Here is a 20084-nt window from a genome sequence, read left to right as displayed (position 1 = left end):
TATAAATTAATTTTGTGTCATAAAAGCTCGAGTATCCAATGGATATTTGGGGTATTTATAAAAAGGCTTTTGTTTATTCAAGGCAATTTTTTTTCCAAATGCCTTGCATTTGCTTTCCAAATCAGAAGCTCTTTGCCAGTATAACAAAGCATTCCAAACCTGTCACAACTAAACCAAAATATTTCAGATTATCCCAAGCAGACCATGAGGAGCGAGGCACTTATGGATTCCTAGACAATCTTAAATGATTTGCTTTTTTCCCACCGAGTTGCCAGCACCTCCACATAGCCTTTATTTCCTTGGTGCTTGTTTCTGAGACTTTTCTGTTGGTTGCAATGGCTGAGGACAGCAGGCAGCTACCTGGCATTTAAATAACTGGTGTGGATATGTAGGTATTTTGTAAAGTTTCCGCAGGGTGGTCTTGTCCCAGACCTTGTGCATGTGCCTGGTGCGTTCCTGCTTTGGGTGGGTGATGCTCCCCAGGTGCGTGGGAACGAGCATCCCTCGGACCCGGCTCTCCCGGACTCGAGCCTTCACGTTAGTGCCAGGGATGTTGAGTGTGGAGGATGAGCCGGTCTCGAGAAGGCTCTGCTTTTCGTCTCTGCTGCTGTTGCCATGGTTGCACAGATGTAACGAAGGCGGTGCTGCCACGGCCTCAGCATCGCGGAGGGGTCCGTGGGACTGGAGCTTCGCTGGCAATTATGTTGACGAGGCAGAAGCTGGCAAATTACCCTATTCATTTCCCCCTGCTCTGCTGGCTCTTTGTGGCTGATTTAAACAAAAAAAAAAAAAAAGAGAGAGAAGTAAAATCTCTGCTTGTCAGTAAGCAGATCTGGATATTGCTCTGAATACATGAGAGGCAGAGCTGCTGAGTAAGGAAAGGCTGGTTTTGCATAAACACTTTGCGGAGAAGAGCTGCAATTTAAAGCTGCGGGGAGCAGCCAGCACCGACGGAAGAGGCACTGCAAGGCACGGCGCCTTATCCCCCACCTTCGTTCCTCATTACGGGGGAGACGCACTTTATTATCCTCCTGAACTCCTGGGGCTGATTCAGAGGGGCAGGACTAAACGACCACCCAGGGGCCTTTCCAGCCCTCGTCTCCTTGAATTTCTGGCTGTGGCAGGGCACAATTACATGGCTAGAGAATGAGGTCTCTTTCCCTTGGAGAAGAAGATGCATTGCCCTGGTTAATATTAGTGAGCGTGCTGGAGCTGGCACATTTGCTCACTTTCCCCTTCTCCCAGCTTCTGGCCTTACCCTTCCTCTCTGCTTCCATCCCACCAGCCGCTGTGGCCACCCCCGTGTCCGCCCCGCATAACACCAGCGTCCCAACCCACATCCCGGCCCTCTCCAAAGGCTTTCTGGCCTTGTCCAGCCCCTGCCCGAGTTTTGCATGAGCATTTGGAGGCCCATGGCGTGTGCTTGTGCCGCTCGGTGCCAGCCACAGCCTCCTCCTTAGCCGTGTCCAGGCACGTGGGACACAGCTGTCCCCACAGCACCACCACCAGCAGCACATGTGGACCAGCCCGGCTGGCTGCACTCTGATGAATAGCTCATTAAAAAGCGTGATCCTCATTAGCAAAATAATTAACACACCTGGGCATGTCGTGGGATCAGTCTCTGGGAAGGAAGCGGGAGGCGATGGAGGAAGGCAGCTTGTTAGCTTCAGAAGCAGAGTCCAGGACTGTGAGAAGAAAATGAACCTGGACACTTTCCTTTAAAGCTGTGATTTTAATTGCCAGGGAGCAGCTGACCCTCAGCCCTTCTCTGAATCAGTCACCTCCTTCCCCCATGAGTGCACACACACACACACACAGCACACGCCTGTTCCTACCTCACTGGCTGATTACTTTGCCCAGGGCAAGGTGTAGCTGGGCAGCTTTGTTCAGAGGCTGCAGAAGATGGGGATGATGCTGGTGAAATGCTCCTACGTAGACTGAAGGTAGCAGTGGGACCAGAGAGTGGAGGGGACTCGGCGTGGGTGCAGTCCTGGCCTGGGTACTGGCAGTACTGAAGCCGCGATGTCGTTTCTCCGGCAGGGATGGTGAACTTCAGTGAGGTGTCTGGCTACCCCCTCCTGCAGCACTGGAAGGTGCAGTCCGTCATGTACCACGTCCGGCTCAACCAGCTGACCATCTCCCAGGGTAAGAGCGCAGGGCTGTGGCTGCTGGGTGGGGGGTAGTTATACTCTTGGGGCAGTTTGGACCAGTTGAGGCATTTCACTGCTGAAACGCTCTGTTGGGTCCTTGGGAAAAAAAGGCAGTGCTGTCACGGCTGTTCCCCAGCACGGAGGGGTGGTAAGAGGAAATTATTCTGACAGATGGCCGGCTCAGAGGTTGGTTCCCCGTGGCAAGCGAGGGCTGTATGGGGTGGCAAGGGCTCAAGCTGGGGCTCCCCTGGGAGAGCTCCACCTCTTTCCTCCTCAGCTTTCAGCAACGCTCTCCACTCCCTGGACGGAGCCACCTCCCGTGGAGATTTCGTGGCTCTGCTGGACCAGTTTGGCAACCACTACATCCAGGAGGCCATGTACGGCTTCGAGGAGTCCTGCTCCATCTGGTATCCCAACAGGCAGGTCCAGCGGCAGCTCTGGCTGGAGTATGAGGACATCAGCAAAGGTAGGAGCCCATCTCCAGGAAGGCTGCCCCACCGTGCACAGATCCCCTCCTGGGCACCAACCTCCTCCCTGGCTCATAATCCTGGGGCTGCATGAAGCTGAAGGTGGGTTTGCGCTGGGCTGTGCTGCCCTCAGCGTAAAGGGGAAAGTGCCCAGCCCAGGGTAAGGGCTGCTTCTTGTTTCATTCTTATTTATGCCCTGCTCTCGCGTCCTTTGAAGTGGCTGAAGGACTCCCATGCACTGCAGTAGGCATTACTCCAGGCCACAAATACCTCCATCCCCAGGGAGATGAAAGACGAATGCATTAATCCCATCAAGCTATCCTGTCTGATTGTGGACTTAACTGTTATTTGTCTTTAATCCTATTCCTTCCTTTCTTTTGTCTCTTCCATATCTGTGCTATTCCACTTGAGTCCTGCGGCCAGACTTTTTTCCCTCCCTCTTTTTTCCTCTCTAATGTGTTTGCTTCTCCCAGGTTGTCAGGGCTTTGCTTTTAATGTCTCAAAACCAGTTATGAACTGGTCACTGGGCAGGACACCTCAAGGAAGCAGGGAGCTGGGAAGGAGCCAGGTACTTGCTTTGTTTTGCCTCTTAAAAGCCAGCTAGGGCAGTTGACAGATCCTGGGTGCTGAGCCGAGACTGACTTTGATGTCGAGAAGCTGGCCTTTGAAATGTGCTTTAGAAATAACGCACATCAGTGAAAACTTGGAAATCTCAGGCAGCAGTGACCAGGCATCAGCCCCCAGCGGACTGCGTTTAGGGGCTTTTGCAGATTGGCGACGGCTCGTTGGCCTATGAGCAGCTTGGATGAAGCTTTCCGAAGGCAGAGAGAGCTGAATTCCCAGTTGCCCTTGGATGTCACTGGCGCCTTCTTCTCGTTTGGGCCTTTGGAAAGCAGCCTGGAGATGTTCTGTTGCCTTCCCCCTCCGCAGCGCGGCTCTGGCGCTCCTGGACCAAGGACGGGGGCTCTCGGCAGGCGCTTTCCAAGAGGTCGCTTCGCTCAGGACGGCGCCGCACTGTCTGCAGCTGTCTCCCAAGCCCAGGCGCTGGTTAGCATGGAGCGGAGCTGTCATTTTGCAGGGCCGGAGGTGGCTTTGGCTTGTTGCGTCCTGCCCGGGGTATTTACAGCTGCATGCAGCCAGGGAGCTGCCATTTGCAGCTGAAAGGCACCGTGACCCGATAGATCATTTTCATCACGAAGCTCCATAATGCTCAGCATTGGCACCAGAATATTGTGCTGGTCGTGCTGTGCCGCAGCCACAAAGACATTTGATTTCTCTCCGGGGCCGTCATGCAGAAAGCGCTCCTTTTTGAGTCTCTGTTGGATCCTGTGGATTCAGCCCTCGTGGAGCCTGGACCTCTTCCCGAGCCCACCTGCAAGAGTACAGACCCGCTGCTGTTCTGCTGTGGGCTGTCTCCAGATGTACCATCTTTTGATTGTATTTACTTTTTTTCTCCTGCAATTTCCTCCTCTTTGATTTTCCTGCTTGGAGACTTTTCAGGTCTGGCAGTCTCTTTCCACCCACAATATCACATTTCGGTTTCACTCTGGCACCTGCCACTTTCCCTCCTTCGCTTTTTGGTTTGTAAAAGTTAGGAGCTGGGTATCGATTGAGAAATTACAAGAGACAAATCATTCTCTGGCTCCTCTGCTTTCCCTCTGTGCTTGCTAAGCTGCAATTCACAGCTAGCCCAAAGTGATCCATTTCCAGCTCTATGGGGTAGCGAAGCAATGCTCCTGTGCCCTGGTTTTTGTTTAACAGCCTTGTTTTCTTTGCAGGAGTCTCGGAGATAGGCTAGCACTGGCCTACAAAACCTTGAAAGAGGAGGTTCTCCCACGAGGCATAAGATAGAGACAGATTGTTTCATTAGCTCAGGCACCAGGCCTTCTTGCCTCGGAGTAATCCTCCACGGCACACAGCGCGGTGCGGGGCGATGGTCCTAAGATGCGATCCCCAGGTGGGACCGGAGAGCGGCTGCTGCCAGGAGTCTGCAGAGCATTTTTCTTGGAGCGCAGAGAGCAAAGAGCCTGAGAGCACCCCTTGCTCTGCCTGCTCCCCTTTGCAGCATGCTGCCAGCTCCGAGCGGCAGGACTAGGGAGGTAACTAAGGAGACATTAGAAAGAGCAGTAGATGGTCTCCGCTGTGGTTTGCCTGGGCATCCTTTGGCTTCACTCCAACCCCACTGGCCTGCCTAGTCCTCATCTCCATTCGTCCCACCAGGCCGAGTGCTGCTCTCTCTTTCTTTGGCGTAAAGACAGGGACGTTGCCTGTCCTTTGGTAGGGCTCTTGGGTTGAAAGCGCCATTCTGCACCTCAAGGCTCACAGCGGCAGGGTGGTTGCTAGCCAGGGGCACAGAAACTATCTTTTCATCTGCCACGCAATGCCTGTTTTCCCCCGAGCAGTGTGCCAAAGCATTTCCTGCTGCGTGAGCATCGGAGACGCTCCCGCCAAGCAGCATCAATGCTCTGCTCTTTTAAACGGCAAGGATCTGTTAGCTCCTCTGTTCAAAGCGAGATGCAAGGCAATGTGCCAACCAGTGCCTTAGCCAGTCCCCCAGCCTGCCCACTCCTTTTGCCAAGGACTTTCCTACCCTCAGCACCTTCCTTTGCCCTCTACCACCTGGCATTGACCCAGCAAAATAAGAGGGAAGATGGGGTTTGCTGCATGGCCGCCTAGATCCCTGGATGCCTAAACTCTGTCTTTGCTCCCTGGCCAATCCTGGGCTTAACTTCTCTTCTCCAGGCGCTCCTGAACATGTTGCCTGTGTTCCCACTGCCCTGGAGAAGTATTCTTCCTTCTCCTGCAGCTCCCTGCTTCATAGTTGAGTGCAGGGCAGGCAGTCCACCTCTGCAGCCACCCACGCGTGGCTTTGGGACTTAACATTGGGAAAGACTTCTCTGCTGACTAGTGGTAGAAAGGGCAAGCAGTAAATAGCTCACAGCCTCAGAGTGCGGCGTGGAAGGTTTTTTGCGACAGCATGGACTTGCTGCGAACCTGCAGGAGAAGATCTTCTTCCTTCTAAGCATTCCCACGTGTCAAATAGTTATAACACTCCTTGCCTATCATTCGAAAATACATAGGTCTGGAACACTACCAAAGGGTAAAGCCCTACTACCCTGCCCACGCCACCTGCTCGGTGCCATACCGCAGGGACTACAGCGGCACACAGTGTCAGCACCGTTGCTTAGAGCTCAGAAAAGCATAGACCGTGACAATCCTTCGCTGCTAAAAATCTTTTGCCGAGAGCGCTTGGGGCCTTTGAGGGCAGGCAGGCAGCAGAGTGTGTGACCAGGCTGTGGCAGCTCCAGCAGTAGGCTTGCCCTGCTAGCACAAGGTGTCTTGCAAAGGCTCTCTGTGACGAGACTTCCCATGGCGGTTTTCTATTGCAGTGGCCATTTCCACAAGGGCCTGCCTTGCCTCCCCTGAGATTGTGTGTATTTAAGATGAATGCTGAATATTTTTTCAAGAGTTGCTATTTTACTCCATCCACAACCACCTGGGTAGAAGTGCCATGCTCAGCCTACAACGAGGGTTGCTGTGGATGCATATATATGCCCTGAAGGGGGGAGCCCAGTGCAGGCTGGCACTGTTTGGCCCCACTCCTCCTTCTCGTGATCCTGCCCAGCCCATCTCAACTCCTCTTGTAGTGAGGACGGTTCATTAGAAAGATGGTTTTGCAGGGCTTTCAAAACCATCCCAAACTTCCTTTGCTATAGCTGGGGGTCATGTTTTTTTGAACACTTAGATTCTTGCTAACCGAAGCATATGTTCTCATATGTTCTCCTGTTATCTTTTAATTGGTTTCTCTTCTAAAATTAATACCGACTGTTCGTGCTGGCAGCGGAGGCTGCCACTGCTGAACCAGTAAAGTGTCTGCCAGCTTCACAGCTCTGCATGAAGGCAGAGCTCTATATGCATGCTTGTGCGCCCCAGCCTGCCTGGCTGCTCCCTGGCCCCACTCCATCCTGTCCCGTCTTTGCTGGCTTCTGGGAAGGGGCTCCTTTTGGGCACAGGCAAAGTTTGGTTTCACGTGAGCCCACTGAACCTAGGTTTCACCTGAAAGTTGGAGATCTGCAGTGGAGAGGGATGCTGAGAAGCAGAGCCAGGCAGCTTTACCCAAACTATCCTCAGAGACATTTGGGTAACGTGTTCTTAGACCTGCATGGATGGAGATGCTCTGTCTTCCCTCAATAATACGTTCTAAGGTTTTTTCCATCCCTGCCATTTGCACATAGGCCACTGAAGCCTACCCGTGCAGATCTGCCGCCATGCCCTGTGTAAGCTGACTGCTCCCTTCCTCGCTGCAGAGTCCTGTGTTGGATCATCTCGGGCTTTGCTGCAAGGCACATCGGCCGTGAAAAGCTGGCAGGAGGGCTTCTTGTGCCTCAGGGCTAACTGCAGGCTGGGAGATGAATCAGCTGCTACCTGTCCTGGTACCTGAGGCTCTGAATTCAGACTCCCGCTGTCTCCTGCGGCCCATGACAGCATTTCTTTCACATGCTCTGTATGAAGCTGCCCACCTTCTGCAGCGTCCAAGAGTTGTAGGACGAGGCTGCGTTTGACTTTGTAGGGTAGAAGTGGGATTAACTCCTTCAGACAACTAGCACAAGCATTCCTCCCCTGGGGCAAAGACCTCACCCCAGACATAAGTCCGTGAGCTGCTGTGCAGACAGGCCTCCTGCTTGGGAGCAATTTGGGGTACCAGCATATCCCCTTCCTCTGCAAGGGAAAGCAGCCAGCGTTGCTCTCGGGAGATCCCAGTTCTGATGAGCAGCTGTTATATCTTAAGGTGGAAAAACCTTCAAAAATGCCTGCGACGCGTCAAAGGAGATGATTCATTCAGCGTTGCTGCTTGCCTCTTCCTTTGTGCATGGCGCTAAGTTCCCCCAGCACTGCTCCCCTCCCTGCCAGAGCAGCTCATTCGTCCAGCAGGTACCCGGAGATGGCTCAGCATTAGCGCACAGCAAACTTTGTTTCCTTTCTAAATACAAAAGGATGTGGACAATTTGCCTTGCTCCAACGTCTTACCTCTTACCATGATGTTTCACTGCAGAATGACCCTATCTGTGCCGCATCACGGGAGGCATCTCAGAGAGGTTGTAGGAGTGCTTGAGGTCCTGCCAGCAAGGCTATTAGATGTCCTGGTTCACTTGTTTCACGTAATGTAGGACTACACTGGAGCTGCTCTGTTTGGATATCTCTGCCCATTTGGGGCTGATTTACGAGGAGAAGGACATGGTAGGAGTGAAAAGGCTACGATAAGCAGCAACTATGTCTTAAAGCCTCAGGGTCCTTGGCAGTTCATTAGGGGCTCTGAACTGTTCAGGGAGGAAGAGATGCAGCTTAGGACATTATTCAAAATCCCCGAGGGATTAGGCAGGGGAAAGGTGTTTCTGCCTTACCTGGCTCTTTCGCTGGAGGCAGCCCACATATGAAAGAGCATGGCATGAACTGAAAGGAAGGCCAGGAGGTCCCAGGGCCAGGAGGACACTTCGGATGTGGACAATATTGCTTGGCACAGCAATGTAACATATTGTTTCTTTGGAGGAGTTATGAGAGGGAGCAGGATGTGGGGGCTGGCCGTGCCGAGCGACCCAGCATGCAGGGGCACTAGAAGGGCGGGCTCTCCCAAGCCCTCTGGCCACTTGTCCTGTCCCAAAGCCCCTCTCCTCTGTCTGAGCCTGGGCTCCTTCCATTCCTTCCCTCTGGTTCAGACAAAAGACAAAGAAACCTGAGGAGCCAGTCTTCAACGAAAATGCTCCCTTTCTTGTGATGGGAACCAAGCACAGGTACGAGGAAGGGACTGGAGGAAGTCTTGGTGGTGTTGTGTGGGTTGTCTGAGCTATGGGGACCGTTCAGAGCACCTTGAGATGCTTGGAGATACGCATTCAAGGAGCATTTCTGTGCTGCTGCATGTGAACAACAGCCACCAGAGCGTGGGTTTGAGGTCTTTGTCTGTGTCTCCAACTTATTCCTCCCGCTCCCTGTGCTTGTATAAGCCTCTTACCTGTGAACGCTCGTGGCTGCTGCTGGCTCTGTTTGCACAGGCAGGTGTCTGAGATGTAGAGGAAGTCAAGAGGTAGGGGAGAGAGGCAGGGTAGGCTGGAGAGGGGGTCCTAGTCTGCGCAACATGCATTTTGTGAACCTCTGGCTCCATTTCCTACAGTTTTGTTCAAGAGCAGTGGTGGCAGTATGCTGTGCGCGATGAGCCTGCATTTCAAAGCAGACTGCAGACACCCTGGGAAGTGGTGACTGCCCACTTCTATGTCCGGTGCTGGAGACACTGCTTTTAAAACTGGGAAACTTGCTTTATCCCATTGGCAACCAGTAAAGACCCAAATGGTTCCATCTAGATGGGTCAGAAACCAGCTGGATCAGTCAGTGGATGAGATGTTCCTTCCTAAAACCCCAAATAGCTTGTGGTCAGGGTTATCATCCTCTTCCTTCTGCAGAAGGGAGGGAAGTGGGATCTGAGTCCACATAGTTGCTGTATGGCCTGGTCTGACCCGAATGGCCCTGGTTTTCAACACAGTTTTGTATGTCACTGCTCATGAGCTGCTGGGTTTGACAGTGGGTCTTTGGGAACTGAATGAGTCAAGTGAAGAAATCAGCTGCAATCCAGAAGGAGCAGAAAGGATCATTCGCAGGCTCAAGGGGCAGACAACTCCTGTGCAAGGCTGGCAAGGAAGAGCTTTAGCACTGGAGGGTTTTGGCAGAGGGTTTTGGTGGAGGGCTTCAGCGTAGGGCAGGAAGGAAGGAGCTCAGGCGAGTTCTCAGTGAGCCTTCAGCTGCAAGAAGGAGGCTCCCTCTCGTGGGGACTGGAGCTCGTGCAAGGACAGTCTGTCCACCTGCATGCCTGGCATTGGGCAAAGGCAGGCGGGGAAGGGCCAGGCCTGGGAAACTGAGGCACAGCGAGATGAAGCTGCTTGCAATGGCAGAGTCCAGGATTGATGAGTTCAAGACTTGATTCCAGTTGTGAAGTCCCGTCAGCATTTCCTCTCTGCAGAGCGAGGGGGGTTTTTGGGCGCCATTACCCTAAAGCCTGCTCTCCTAGGAGCAAGACAGCACAGCAGCCCCGCCCCTGCATCACCTTACCATTTGCTCAGAGCCCATCCTTACACCCATCTTTCTCCATTCCCCAGGCAATTCCCCGTCAGATGAGTCAGAGGAGCGAGAGCGAGACCCCAAGGTGCTCACCTTCCCTGAGTACATCGCCAGCCTCTCCGAGTCGGGCACCAAGCGCATGGCAGCCGGTGTGCGGATGGAGTGCCAGAGCAGAGGGCGTTGCCCCTCATCCTGCCCTCTGTGCCACGTCCCCTCTGGCCCTGACGCACCCACTGAGCCTATCCTGCTTGAGGTCACCAAGGCAGCACCCATCTACGAGCTGGTCACCAACAACCAGACCCAGCGGGTGAGGAGCTGTTTGTGTGACGGTAAGATGGGACGAGGCTCCTGCCTGCCCAGCACTGACCCCCTTCTTCTGCTTCCCAGCTCTTGCAGGAGGCCACCATGAGCTCACTGTGGTGCTCAGGGAGTGGGGATGTCATCGAGGACTGGTGCCGGTGTGACTCGAGCGCCTTCGGGGCCGATGGGCTGCCCACCTGTGCACCTCTCCCGCACCCCATGTAAGTTGTCAAGCGTGCCCAGCTGGCCCTCCTTGCATGACACGAGGCGCGCCGGGCCCCTGAGGAGGTGGTGATGGCAGTGGCTTCTCCAGCACCCTGGCTGCGGGATGGAGCTTTCCCCAGGAGTGTGGTGGCACAATGTGGGGGGGTGAGGGACAGCAAGGCAGGCAGATGGGGGACCTGGACGGGAGGCGGAGGGTGCAGAGACATGATGTCTTTTCTAGATTAAGCTGTGGATTGGGGACCATTTGTTGGATCTGTGCTGGTAGAGCAGCCTCAGGGAAGGAGCCCATGGGGACACTGAGAGAAGAGGTGTGCCCAGAGCCAGGAGGGGTAGGAGAGAGGGAATCACTTCTGTCCTGCACTTCCTCTGCTCCCGCGGGTTATGGCTTTGATGCCTTTCTGAAAGGAGGCCATGAATGTGGGGCGGCTGGGCGGCTGGCAGACCTTCCCCTCTCAAGATGCTAACCAGCCGGCACTGCCCCCCCAGCCTGCGGCTGTCCACTGCGCATGAGCCCAGCAGCACCCTAGTGGTGCTGGAGTGGGAGCACTCAGAGCCACCCATCGGGGTGCAGATCGTCGACTACCTCCTCCGCCAGGAGAAAGTCACCGACAGGATGGACCACTCCAAGGTGGAGACCGGTAAGTGGGGGCTGCCAACCAATCGGCAGCACCCAGTTCTCTCTGGGGAGGGTGGGATGGGGTGCTCGCTTCTCCCTTGCGGTCTCCCAATTTGCACGTGACACAGCCAAAACAGCTCCCTGTCCACATTAGCAGCAGTCAGCACATTAATGGGCACAGCTACTTCTGTCTGGCGCACAGCCTTGGTGCCTGCCCTTGGAGATTCATTTTGGCCCTGGGGGACGGGATGTCTGGAGAGTCACCTGTGGTGCATCCTCCCCTCTCTCCCTAGAGACGGTGCTGAGCTTTGTAGACGACATCATCTCCGGTGCCAAGTCACCCTGCGCGATGCCCGGCCAAGTGCCTGACAGACTGTCCTCCACCATCTCCCTCATCGTTCGCTGCCTGGAGCCCGACACCACTTACATGTGAGTTGTCCTCCTCCACCACCTCTTGCATACTGCAGTGCCCTCACTTCTGCTCTTAACCGTGAGCGCAATGCTGATATTTCTGGTTGGCACCATCTAATAGTATTGCTCATGTTCATTTGTTTTTGGTCCTGGGTGTTTGTATTGCCTCATGCCATGCTTGGGTGAGCATTTGCCAGCTCTGCGGGCGAATGCTCTGCCACGCCAGCCTTCCCTCAACCGGCGCTGCTGGGGGAGAAGCTGGGACCACTGGGCTCTGCACCCACTCAGTGGGGCTCTTTCGTGCTTCCCCAGGTGCCTGCAAAGCGAGCACGAACAGCACACTGCATGCGCCGATATGGTCAAAGCTGCCTGGGGCAAGGCGAGGCTGCAGGAGGAAGGTGGAGGGCTCAGAAGCCCTTGCTCTAGCCAGACCTTCACTGCTTTCCTTCTCCGCCAGGTTCACGCTCTGGGGAGTTGATAACACAGGGAGACGCTCCAGGTCCAGTGATGTGACGGTCAAGACCCCCTGTCCTGTGGTAGATGATGTGAAAGCTCAAGGTGAGCTTGAGGGGCTGGAAGGAGCTGCCTGCACATGCATCCAGTCTGACCCGAGGTCTCACGCTGTGGGCAGAACTGGCTGCATCACATAGAAAGAGAGTGCCAGGAAACAGCTTTGTTGTGCTGGACGTAGAGGCGTGGCTGGGACTCAGATGTGGGTTGGAAAGGTCCTGCATGGAGTTCAGGACTAGGCTGAATCTGTGTTCCCACATCTTGTCACAGGAACCCCACCACGCTCCCAAGGCCGAATGCCTTGAGCATGGGTAGTGCTTGGGATCTGCAGTAAGGAGATCCTCCTTCCAGCACATCTCTGCTCACATCTTGTGGCCCAGCTACAAGACCTTCTTCACCTGAGACGGCCCCAAGCACTGCATGGGTGCTGAGGGCTGGGTTGGAGGGCAGTGGGAGAAGATACGTATTGATATGATGTAAACTATGTCCTGGAGCAGGGAGAAAGCTTAGCTCTGATAAAAGAAACAGATTTGCCTCTTAGGTTTAACTAAAGCCGGGCATTACCCTGGTGGTCTTTGTCCATTCCTTTTCCGCATACCCCCCTGAATATCTCCTCTGTCCTTCTGCCCAGAAATAGCAGACAAGATCTACAACCTCTTCAATGGCTATACCAGTGGCAAGGAGCAGCAAACAGCCTACAACACCCTGCTGGATCTGGGTTCCCCGAGCCTGCACCGCGTCCTTTACCACTACAACCAGCACTATGAGAGTTTTGGGGAGTTCACCTGGCGCTGTGAAGATGAACTGGGGCCCAGGTACGCTCAGGAACTGCATTGGCTAGTTAGGCAGACCTGCTAACCCAACACACTTTAAAATCATCTGATGATATTGCTTAGAATCCCACAGTGTGGTTCCCGTTTTGCTAGATGCTGTGCAATGCTTGGGATCCAGCCATCTTCTCTTACCCTTGAAGGATTATAAATATTACACAAGGTGGAAGATGGCAGGCTGTTGTCAATCCATCATCTTCTGCTATCCCACCATCCCTAAAATGTCTCTAGAGTTTGGCCTGCTCCTTTCATGCCATGCAGAGAGGGAAAGGGCCAGGAAAGGGATTCTGCTTTTCCCTCAGTAGCTGCTGCCACAGGCAAAATGGCAGAAAGTCTAGGAAAAATAAACAGTGCACCTACGTGTAATGGAGGTTGTTGCAGGTGAGAAGGGAAGGGAATGTGGTTGGAGAGTTTTACTTGAGAGGGGCCACGGGCATTGATTGAAGGGTGAAGGAACAAGGAGGTGGTTGTATCTTCAAGCCTGCTGGAGAAGGTGACAAAGAAAAGCTTGGCTGTGGAAGCTGATGGATAAAGTTGTACATGCAAGTACACGTACAAGTGCTGAGAGATGCCGAGGTCAAACTTAGCTTTCCTCCTTTTTCCTGGGCTTTGGTTTGACTTGAATTCAGCTCTGTGCATTGAACTGGTGGTCCAGGGCAGGCAGTGGATTGATGTTGGCTCTGAATTGCTTGTGTGTTGCTGCCTTTTGATCCCTTCCTCTGGTCATGTAGGGTGATCTCAGCCACATGGATATTCCCGTTCAGATTAGGTAGTTGGGCTGGGAGATCGTGTGGACTGTAGTGGTGTTTAATAGCATCTAGCCTCCGAAGAACTAGAGCCTTGAGTCTATCAAGTAATCAAGATTACTTCAAATGCCTGCCAGCAACAGCTCCTATCTATGAGATGTGTGGTTCTGCCCCTTACCCCACACAGCACATCTCCTCTCCCCAGCCTCCCTGCTAGCTGTCTTCCAGCCCTGCTTCTCCAGGCCTCTGGTTTATACCCTCTTCTCCACTTTGCAGAAGGAACTAGGTGATTGCTTGTGGATTTCTAGCAGATCAGTGATTCTCTGTACCTTGTCTACCCTCAAAACCTCTGCTGGGGCATCAGAAAGACTCAGCAAATGGCTGGTGGCTCTCTAGCAATCTTATATTTAGTGTTTCTTAGGTAACACTCCTAGTTCAGCTTGACGAGGAAACCTCCAAGAGCTCCTTAGCTCCCTGGGGCTCCTCAGAAGCCTTGCTTTGTCCTGGGCAGAGCTGGGATCTCCCCTCTTTTCCCTTGTTCCCGCTTACATTCTAAGAAACCTAAACTCTCTGAGACAGTGCCTCAAAGCTCAGTGGAGACAACCCAGCATGTGGAGGTAGGTCCCTGGAGTCCAAGACTTGCTACTGAAGGCTCAGGCTCCTACCGGCTCCTCTGCCCCTGGTTACTTCTTTCCATGACTGCTGAGTGAGACCAGCAAGCTTGGACTTATGTCTCACCTTCATCTTGAGCCCAGCTGCTCTGATGCAGCTCTGTTTCTATTTCCACATGTGAAATCCAGCCCTGGTTTGCACAGACCGTCTGACCTCTGTTATGATGGTTTGTGTGAGGAGTGGATAAGTTGCCTAAGTGACAGACTGGACTCGTCACACAGTCACTGCCATCGCCAAGGCCGAGCATTGCCGTTGCTGCTCGTGGCACCAGTGAGGAGGCCAAGGACTGAGCAAAACATGGGGCGGAAGCTGCCTCCATGAGGCGGAGGTACATTGGCATGGAGTGACAAGAAATGCCATCGATCATCAGCTCTGAATTGCCTAAATGTTACCGTTTGCTGCGTGAATCTACGAGTCAGAGGGTTAATTCTACCCTCTGGAAATGTTGGACCATTTAAGATGGGATGACGCAAGCTGCTGATGAAGTGTTTGCAGCTCGCGCTATTTGGAAAGAAACATTTAGGCAGCTGCAGTGGGTTCTGGTGATGACAAATCTTGGAAAGCAGACCTCCTGTTTGATCGTCTGCAAGGGCGAAGCCTCCAGACTGGTGGTGACAGGACAAATCACTTGCAGATGACATTATTTAGCCAGCAGACAGAGTGTTTGTTTGACTGTTGCTGATGCTCCTTTCAAGTCCTGGATATGGACCCACGCTACTCTGACTCTACCATGCTACTCCTCCTCCATCCTGCCATGCCATGTCCCTGGCTCTGCTCACTCGCAGTGTACTCGTCTCCCTTCTCAGCGATGCTGGCTGTTGGATCGAAGGAAGCAAGGGTGCATGCAGATAACTTGTTTGGGGTTACAGAAGCGTGTTGCTCCCTCCCAGTCCGAGGAGGGCTGCAAAGAGCCCCATACTTTGTGTGAGGAGAAGAAATGGAGGAAAAGGCAAGTTATTTTCCAGCAAGTAACAAGTGAAGTTAGGATTTGATCCAAAGTCTAGTGAAGTCTATTGGTTTCTATGGGCTTTGGGCCCAAATCTGTGGGATCATATTCAACCTTCCTATGAGTGTGATGCCAGAGGAAGAGAGGCATCACAGCACGTCACTTAGGTACCGAGGTGAGCTGCCTGAGATCTGCTACTTTCCTTTGACGGGCAGACCTGGCCAGCTTGGGCGGTGGACAGTTTGGACTGGTTGTCGTTATCTTCAGTGTCGGCACTGCACTAAACCTCTGTGTCTCTCTGCTGCGCTGTACGCAGGTGCTCTGGATGTGAGCCTGGGGGCCACAGGTGTCATGAGGCCTCAGAGCAGCACAACCTCTCAGTGGCTCCAAACTAACCCCTCTGAGCTGTGGCCATCCGAAGCCTGCTAGCGAGGAGTGAGTTGTGCTATGACTATCCATGCCATGATGGACCTCATGAGGGTTTCCTCTTCAGGAAGACTGAGGCTGGCTGTTGCTGGGACTGAGGTCCCACCTCACACCTCGCCAGGCAGCTCTTCCACATGAGGCCTGGCCTGGAGGAAAGCGTGCTGTGGCCATGGGTGCTCCCTTGCGCTCAGTATACATACCCTTGAACTGTCAAACCAGCACCAACACAGGCATGCGGTCCACACGTAACCCCTGCTTATCTAACGGAGAATGTGACAAAGAGGTTTTTTTTTTCCCTAGCATTGTGATTTGTGTCTCCACTGCCTGCCTCGTGCTGAGTGAATGCTGAGTTATAGCCACCAAGGGGATGTGTCTTCTTTTACCTGACTATGCCAACCCACAAACTGACCTTGACGCTGACTAGGAAACTTATTCCAGCTCTTGGGACTCTTAAACTTTTGTCTGGATTTCCAGGCACGTCAGCAAAATACTTTATTTGGATCCATTACCTCCACGTTTGCCAGATTCCCTTGTGACCACCTGAAGTGCTAGACAAGCTTCAAATGAGCATAATGCGTTTTATTTGAATAAGTGTTGTTCTTGATACCAACATGAGAAGTGCAATTCTCCAAGAGAAAAGCATTTAAAGAAGAGAGCACAATTTAGGCTATATTTGACCAGGCTGATCTAAGCTGTTCCAGTATCTCATCTAACATGAGAGGCTGATAATTTAGCACTTCCGCGTTATCCGAACAAGCCTGTACCAAGGCTGTGTTGCCCAGAGGGTGCTACATATCTGTCTTCTGCTTAAGATGGATTCCTCCTGGATCTCTTCTCTGTCTATCACTTTACCTTCTTTCCTAGTTCTTCTCGGTTGGTTTATGCAGTCGGGATGTAGGCTGATTGACAAGGAGCTCTTTACCAAATGCAACTGCAAGAACTCTGTTTTCCTTGTTTTTCTGGAGCTGGAAGATGCAAAATGCCTATGCAAAAAGTGGGACACTCCACCACATCACCTGCTCTCTCAGAACTTTTTTGGATCAAACTCCTATTGTATGCCTTAATATGTTCCTTCTAGCTTGCATGCTCTCCTGTAAGACACATTTCCTGGAAGTCTGTTACTAAACTTTATAAATCATACATTATGAATTTCACGCATTGTCCTTGTATCCTATAAGGTTCATAATTTTCAGCTCACTTTCAGCCTTCCATATAGACCCCACGCGTCAGACGTGTACAGATGACAGGCATGATATTTTGAGTGTTTTTTTTCTGAATTTGCTTCTTCCTCTTTCTCTTCTTTTGGTCAGTTCTGGGAAGGGGTGTCCTGCTGCGACACTCGTTTTGTAACGAGTCGCTACTTTGCTAGTCTTGTGTTCATCTCTTTGCCCTACATGTCTCACTTGTGGAGCATAACCTTAAGCTAGTCTGTACATAGCCACACTCAGTGATGTCTTGGCATGCTAGTCCTCAGTACCATGCATTTACTCTCCATCACATCCCACTCAGGTGACAGGATAACCTACCCTTTGGCAAGGGAGTTACAATCCTGGCCTGCCAGCTTTCTCCCTGCCCTTCCTGCCATGTTTGTTGGGACGTCCTGCATGACGCCATGAGTGACCAGCACCATTCCTGAACACGCAATGCATGCCCTTCGCAGAAAGGACATACATGTCTACATGCCTTTTTGCCGCTGCCCAGGCTGGCCCAACACATCACGCCTGATGGCTTCTGGTGTTTTTTTTCTTCCCTCAGTTATAAGCGCTATCTGCAATGCTGTTTGCTCCTGCTTTTCCATCCCGTTATTTGGGGGGTCCGATAGCTTTAGTAGTGGCAGATGATGCCACTGGAGTCTTTCATGATGATGGTCCCTATACAACACTCATGTTACTATTTCCCCAAGGGGTGTAGGAGGTTTCACAGCTTCAGCTGTGACTCTCTGTCCCCTCAGTATATCCTTAGCAAACCTGGTCTTTTTGCAGGGATAATATGTGTTTCCAGGGTGGAAGAAGAAGGGGGGACAGAACAGGGAAGCGTAAAATGAATCCCAAGACGAGTGCAGCAGGAACTGCAATGCTGTAGTGGTGCTGGCACCTCTGATATTGGTATGGTAGCTCCTGTGTGCACTTAGACTTGCAGTGCTGCTGTGAGGCCAGTGTTTCCACACCCCAGCTCTGCTGTCCCTCCTCATCCCTGGTGGATCCCTGTCTGTCAGGCATCGGTGCCTGTCTGTTGTGCAGTTTGTGTCAGCTCCGTGACTCTCCTTGCTGCCTGACTCTTATTCTCTCTTTTTTCCTCCAGGAGCTGTCACAGTGTCCTTAACCTTCTTTGCTTTTCTCTCCTCATACGCTCTTTCTGTCCTTCTTGCCATCTCCCTATCATTTCTCCATTGCCACCCCCTCACTGTCCCCTGGCCTCTCCCCTTGCCTGCCCTCGCTGCAGGAAAGCTGGCCTCATTCTCTCGCAGCTTGGGGACCTCAGCAGCTGGTGCAACGGCCTCCTGCAGGAGCCCAAGATCAGCCTCCAGCGCTCGTCGCTCAAGTACCTTGCCTGCCGCTACAGTGAGATCAAGCCCTACGGGCTCAACTGGGCAGAACTCAACCGGGACCTCAAGAAGACGTGCGAAGAGCAAACACTAAGCGTCCTTTACAATGACTATGGTGACAAAGACTACTGAGGGTTGCAGACACCCACTCTCACGCTGGCCTTCCCAAGGGCGTTTGTGAGGGTTTTATATATGGACCTTCATTGGTGGAGGGAGGGTGTCACCGGTGTTTCTGGAGACAAAAACTTGGACCAGGGAGAGAAAAGACTGCTCTGTGCAGGACTCAGTATTAGAATCTTCTTCAACTTGGCCAAAAGCCTTTCTAGTTAGAAGTCTTGTGGGACCCAGTTTTCTTGGTTTATTTTATTCATTTTACCGAGAGGTTCCTCAAATTGCAGAGGGTGATGCAAACTGTGGAGAGAGCAGCCTGGGAGGGCACAGCCCTTTCTCCGTGCTTGGTTCCCCTTCCTCTTCCCCTGGCTGTGGTGGCCAGTGCTGAGACTGGTGGGTCAGTAGTTACTGAAGAAACATGGTGACAGAGCCAGGAAGGGATAGCAGGTCCCAGTCAGTAGTGGTAAATGAAGTGGCTCAATTAATTCAGGGTTGGAACAATGGAGGCTGGGCATACAGATCAGATTGAAATGCTTTCCTCACGTGGTTATTTCTGAGCAAAACAGCCATTGTGCAGCCAAAGGGTTTTTTTTGCAATTGTAAAGCATGAGATCCAGATGAGGACCTAAGCAGCTGTGGCACCATTGCAGGGCAGGACTGGCTTGATGCCATCCAACAGAGGAGAGTTGGGGAGAGGGGCATTAGTGAGCACACCTCCTTCGATTTGGTCTTGTGCTGTCGAATTCTGCATCTGCTCAGAGGTGGAGAGTCCTCCAGGTCAAATGCAACCTGACCGCAGAGGGCCTGTGGTCCGCTGGACATCCATGTTGACCTTTTTAAACTTTTTTCTTATGGGACCAAACTCCTAGGAAGTTAACTTAAAAATTCCTTCCATTTTTTTTTTTCATCCACCGTAGTAAAGTTTTGTAAGCAGTGACTATTGTTCAGGAGAGCTCCAGCAAAGACAAAAGTATGTAGACAGCATAAGCAAGGCTGTCTTCTGTATTAGCTGCTCTTTAACCGTGGCGTAGCTCCAGGTCTGCATAGTGAGAGGAGCCTAGCGTAGCATAGCCCCAATGAGTTCGTGCCAGATTTACATTCCCACACTACAGCAGGCACTGTCTGCTCTGTGCCCCTGTCCCTCCTGCATGCTTTGCACTCAGCGGAAAGTGCAGCCCCACTTGCTAGCATGTAGAGTGGCTACCTGTGGAACTGCTTCATGGCACTGCCCCCAGAGAGCCTCTGGAAATCTCGCCTCCAGGGAGCCTGAGGTTGAGGGGAAAAGGAAAGTGATTTCAGGACAGTTACCTCCGGGGCAGAACAGGCCCATTCGAAGAGACAGTCCTGCTGTAGACCTGCAGTTCCAGGTGGTCTTTGGGACCTCAGGGCTGCCAGCTTTCCCATCAGGCATGTCACATGGATGTTCCTGGTCCTGGTACCCGGAAGGGGTTGGTGTGAAGGGTGATGGTGGATAGGCTTGTGGAGTTGGTACTTTCCTGTATTTAGACTCATATCTGTAGCTATCACGAATGACTCCTTTTTTAAACTGGAGAACTGAGGTGGTCCTGGGACACCGGGCTCAGCTCAGGACAAACTGTTCTCCAAAACCCTATTACCACAGGCAGCGTTGGAGGCAGCAAACGGCTTCATTTTAGCTTCAGTTTCCTGCTTTTGCATGCAGAAGTCTGTTTTGTAGAGGAGGAATCTTCAAACTTGTCAGCTGTGCACCTTTGATCTGGACAAACCAGGAGCCCTATAGTGGGATTTTTTATGATGCATCTTCAGAGCAAAATTTCCTTTTCATTTTTCAGTCTTGGCAGGAGCAATCTTCAGCCTGTCTCTTATGATTTTCTGCCTCATTCCTCCTGCTACCTGCCAAGGCCATGGCTCAAATATTTGCTTTGTATTGGGAGTGAGGCTGTTGTGGTCCACTGCCAGTCACAGCCAAGGGCGCTGCATCACAGTATTTGTGCAACAGCAATTCAGTGTGCGTTGAGGGTATCTTTCTGCTCATTGCATGATAAA

At 52.4% G+C, this 20084-nt stretch overlaps 1 protein-coding gene across 3 annotated transcripts in view; it reads left to right on the top strand.

The window, feature by feature from the left end:
- Positions 1–20084, top strand: part of ASTN1 (astrotactin 1) — a 72764-nt gene that overhangs the window by 50510 nt on the left and 2170 nt on the right. The window contains exons 15-23 of one of the 3 annotated variants that reach the window (XM_068952126.1): positions 2041–2145; positions 2428–2616; positions 9760–10028; positions 10109–10242; positions 10733–10884; positions 11156–11291; positions 11731–11831; positions 12415–12598; positions 17846–18125. In XM_068952126.1, the coding sequence (XP_068808227.1) occupies positions 2041–2145; positions 2428–2616; positions 9760–10028; positions 10109–10242; positions 10733–10884; positions 11156–11291; positions 11731–11831; positions 12415–12598; positions 17846–18080 (1505 nt within the window). In that variant the 3' untranslated portion in view covers positions 18081–18125. Of the gene's footprint in view, positions 1–2040; positions 2146–2427; positions 2617–9759; positions 10029–10108; positions 10243–10732; positions 10885–11155; positions 11292–11730; positions 11832–12414; positions 12599–17845; positions 18169–20084 lie in introns of those variants that run through there. The other 2 variants (XM_068952125.1, XM_068952127.1) reach the window with 2 other exon arrangements.

The sequence above is a fragment of the Struthio camelus genome, chromosome 8, assembly GCF_040807025.1.
Source record: "Struthio camelus isolate bStrCam1 chromosome 8, bStrCam1.hap1, whole genome shotgun sequence".
In the NCBI taxonomy this organism is placed as follows: Eukaryota; Metazoa; Chordata; class Aves; order Struthioniformes; family Struthionidae; genus Struthio; species Struthio camelus.
The sequence above is the reverse complement of the archived record's forward strand: the minus strand, read 5'-3'. Positions and strand labels throughout refer to the sequence as shown.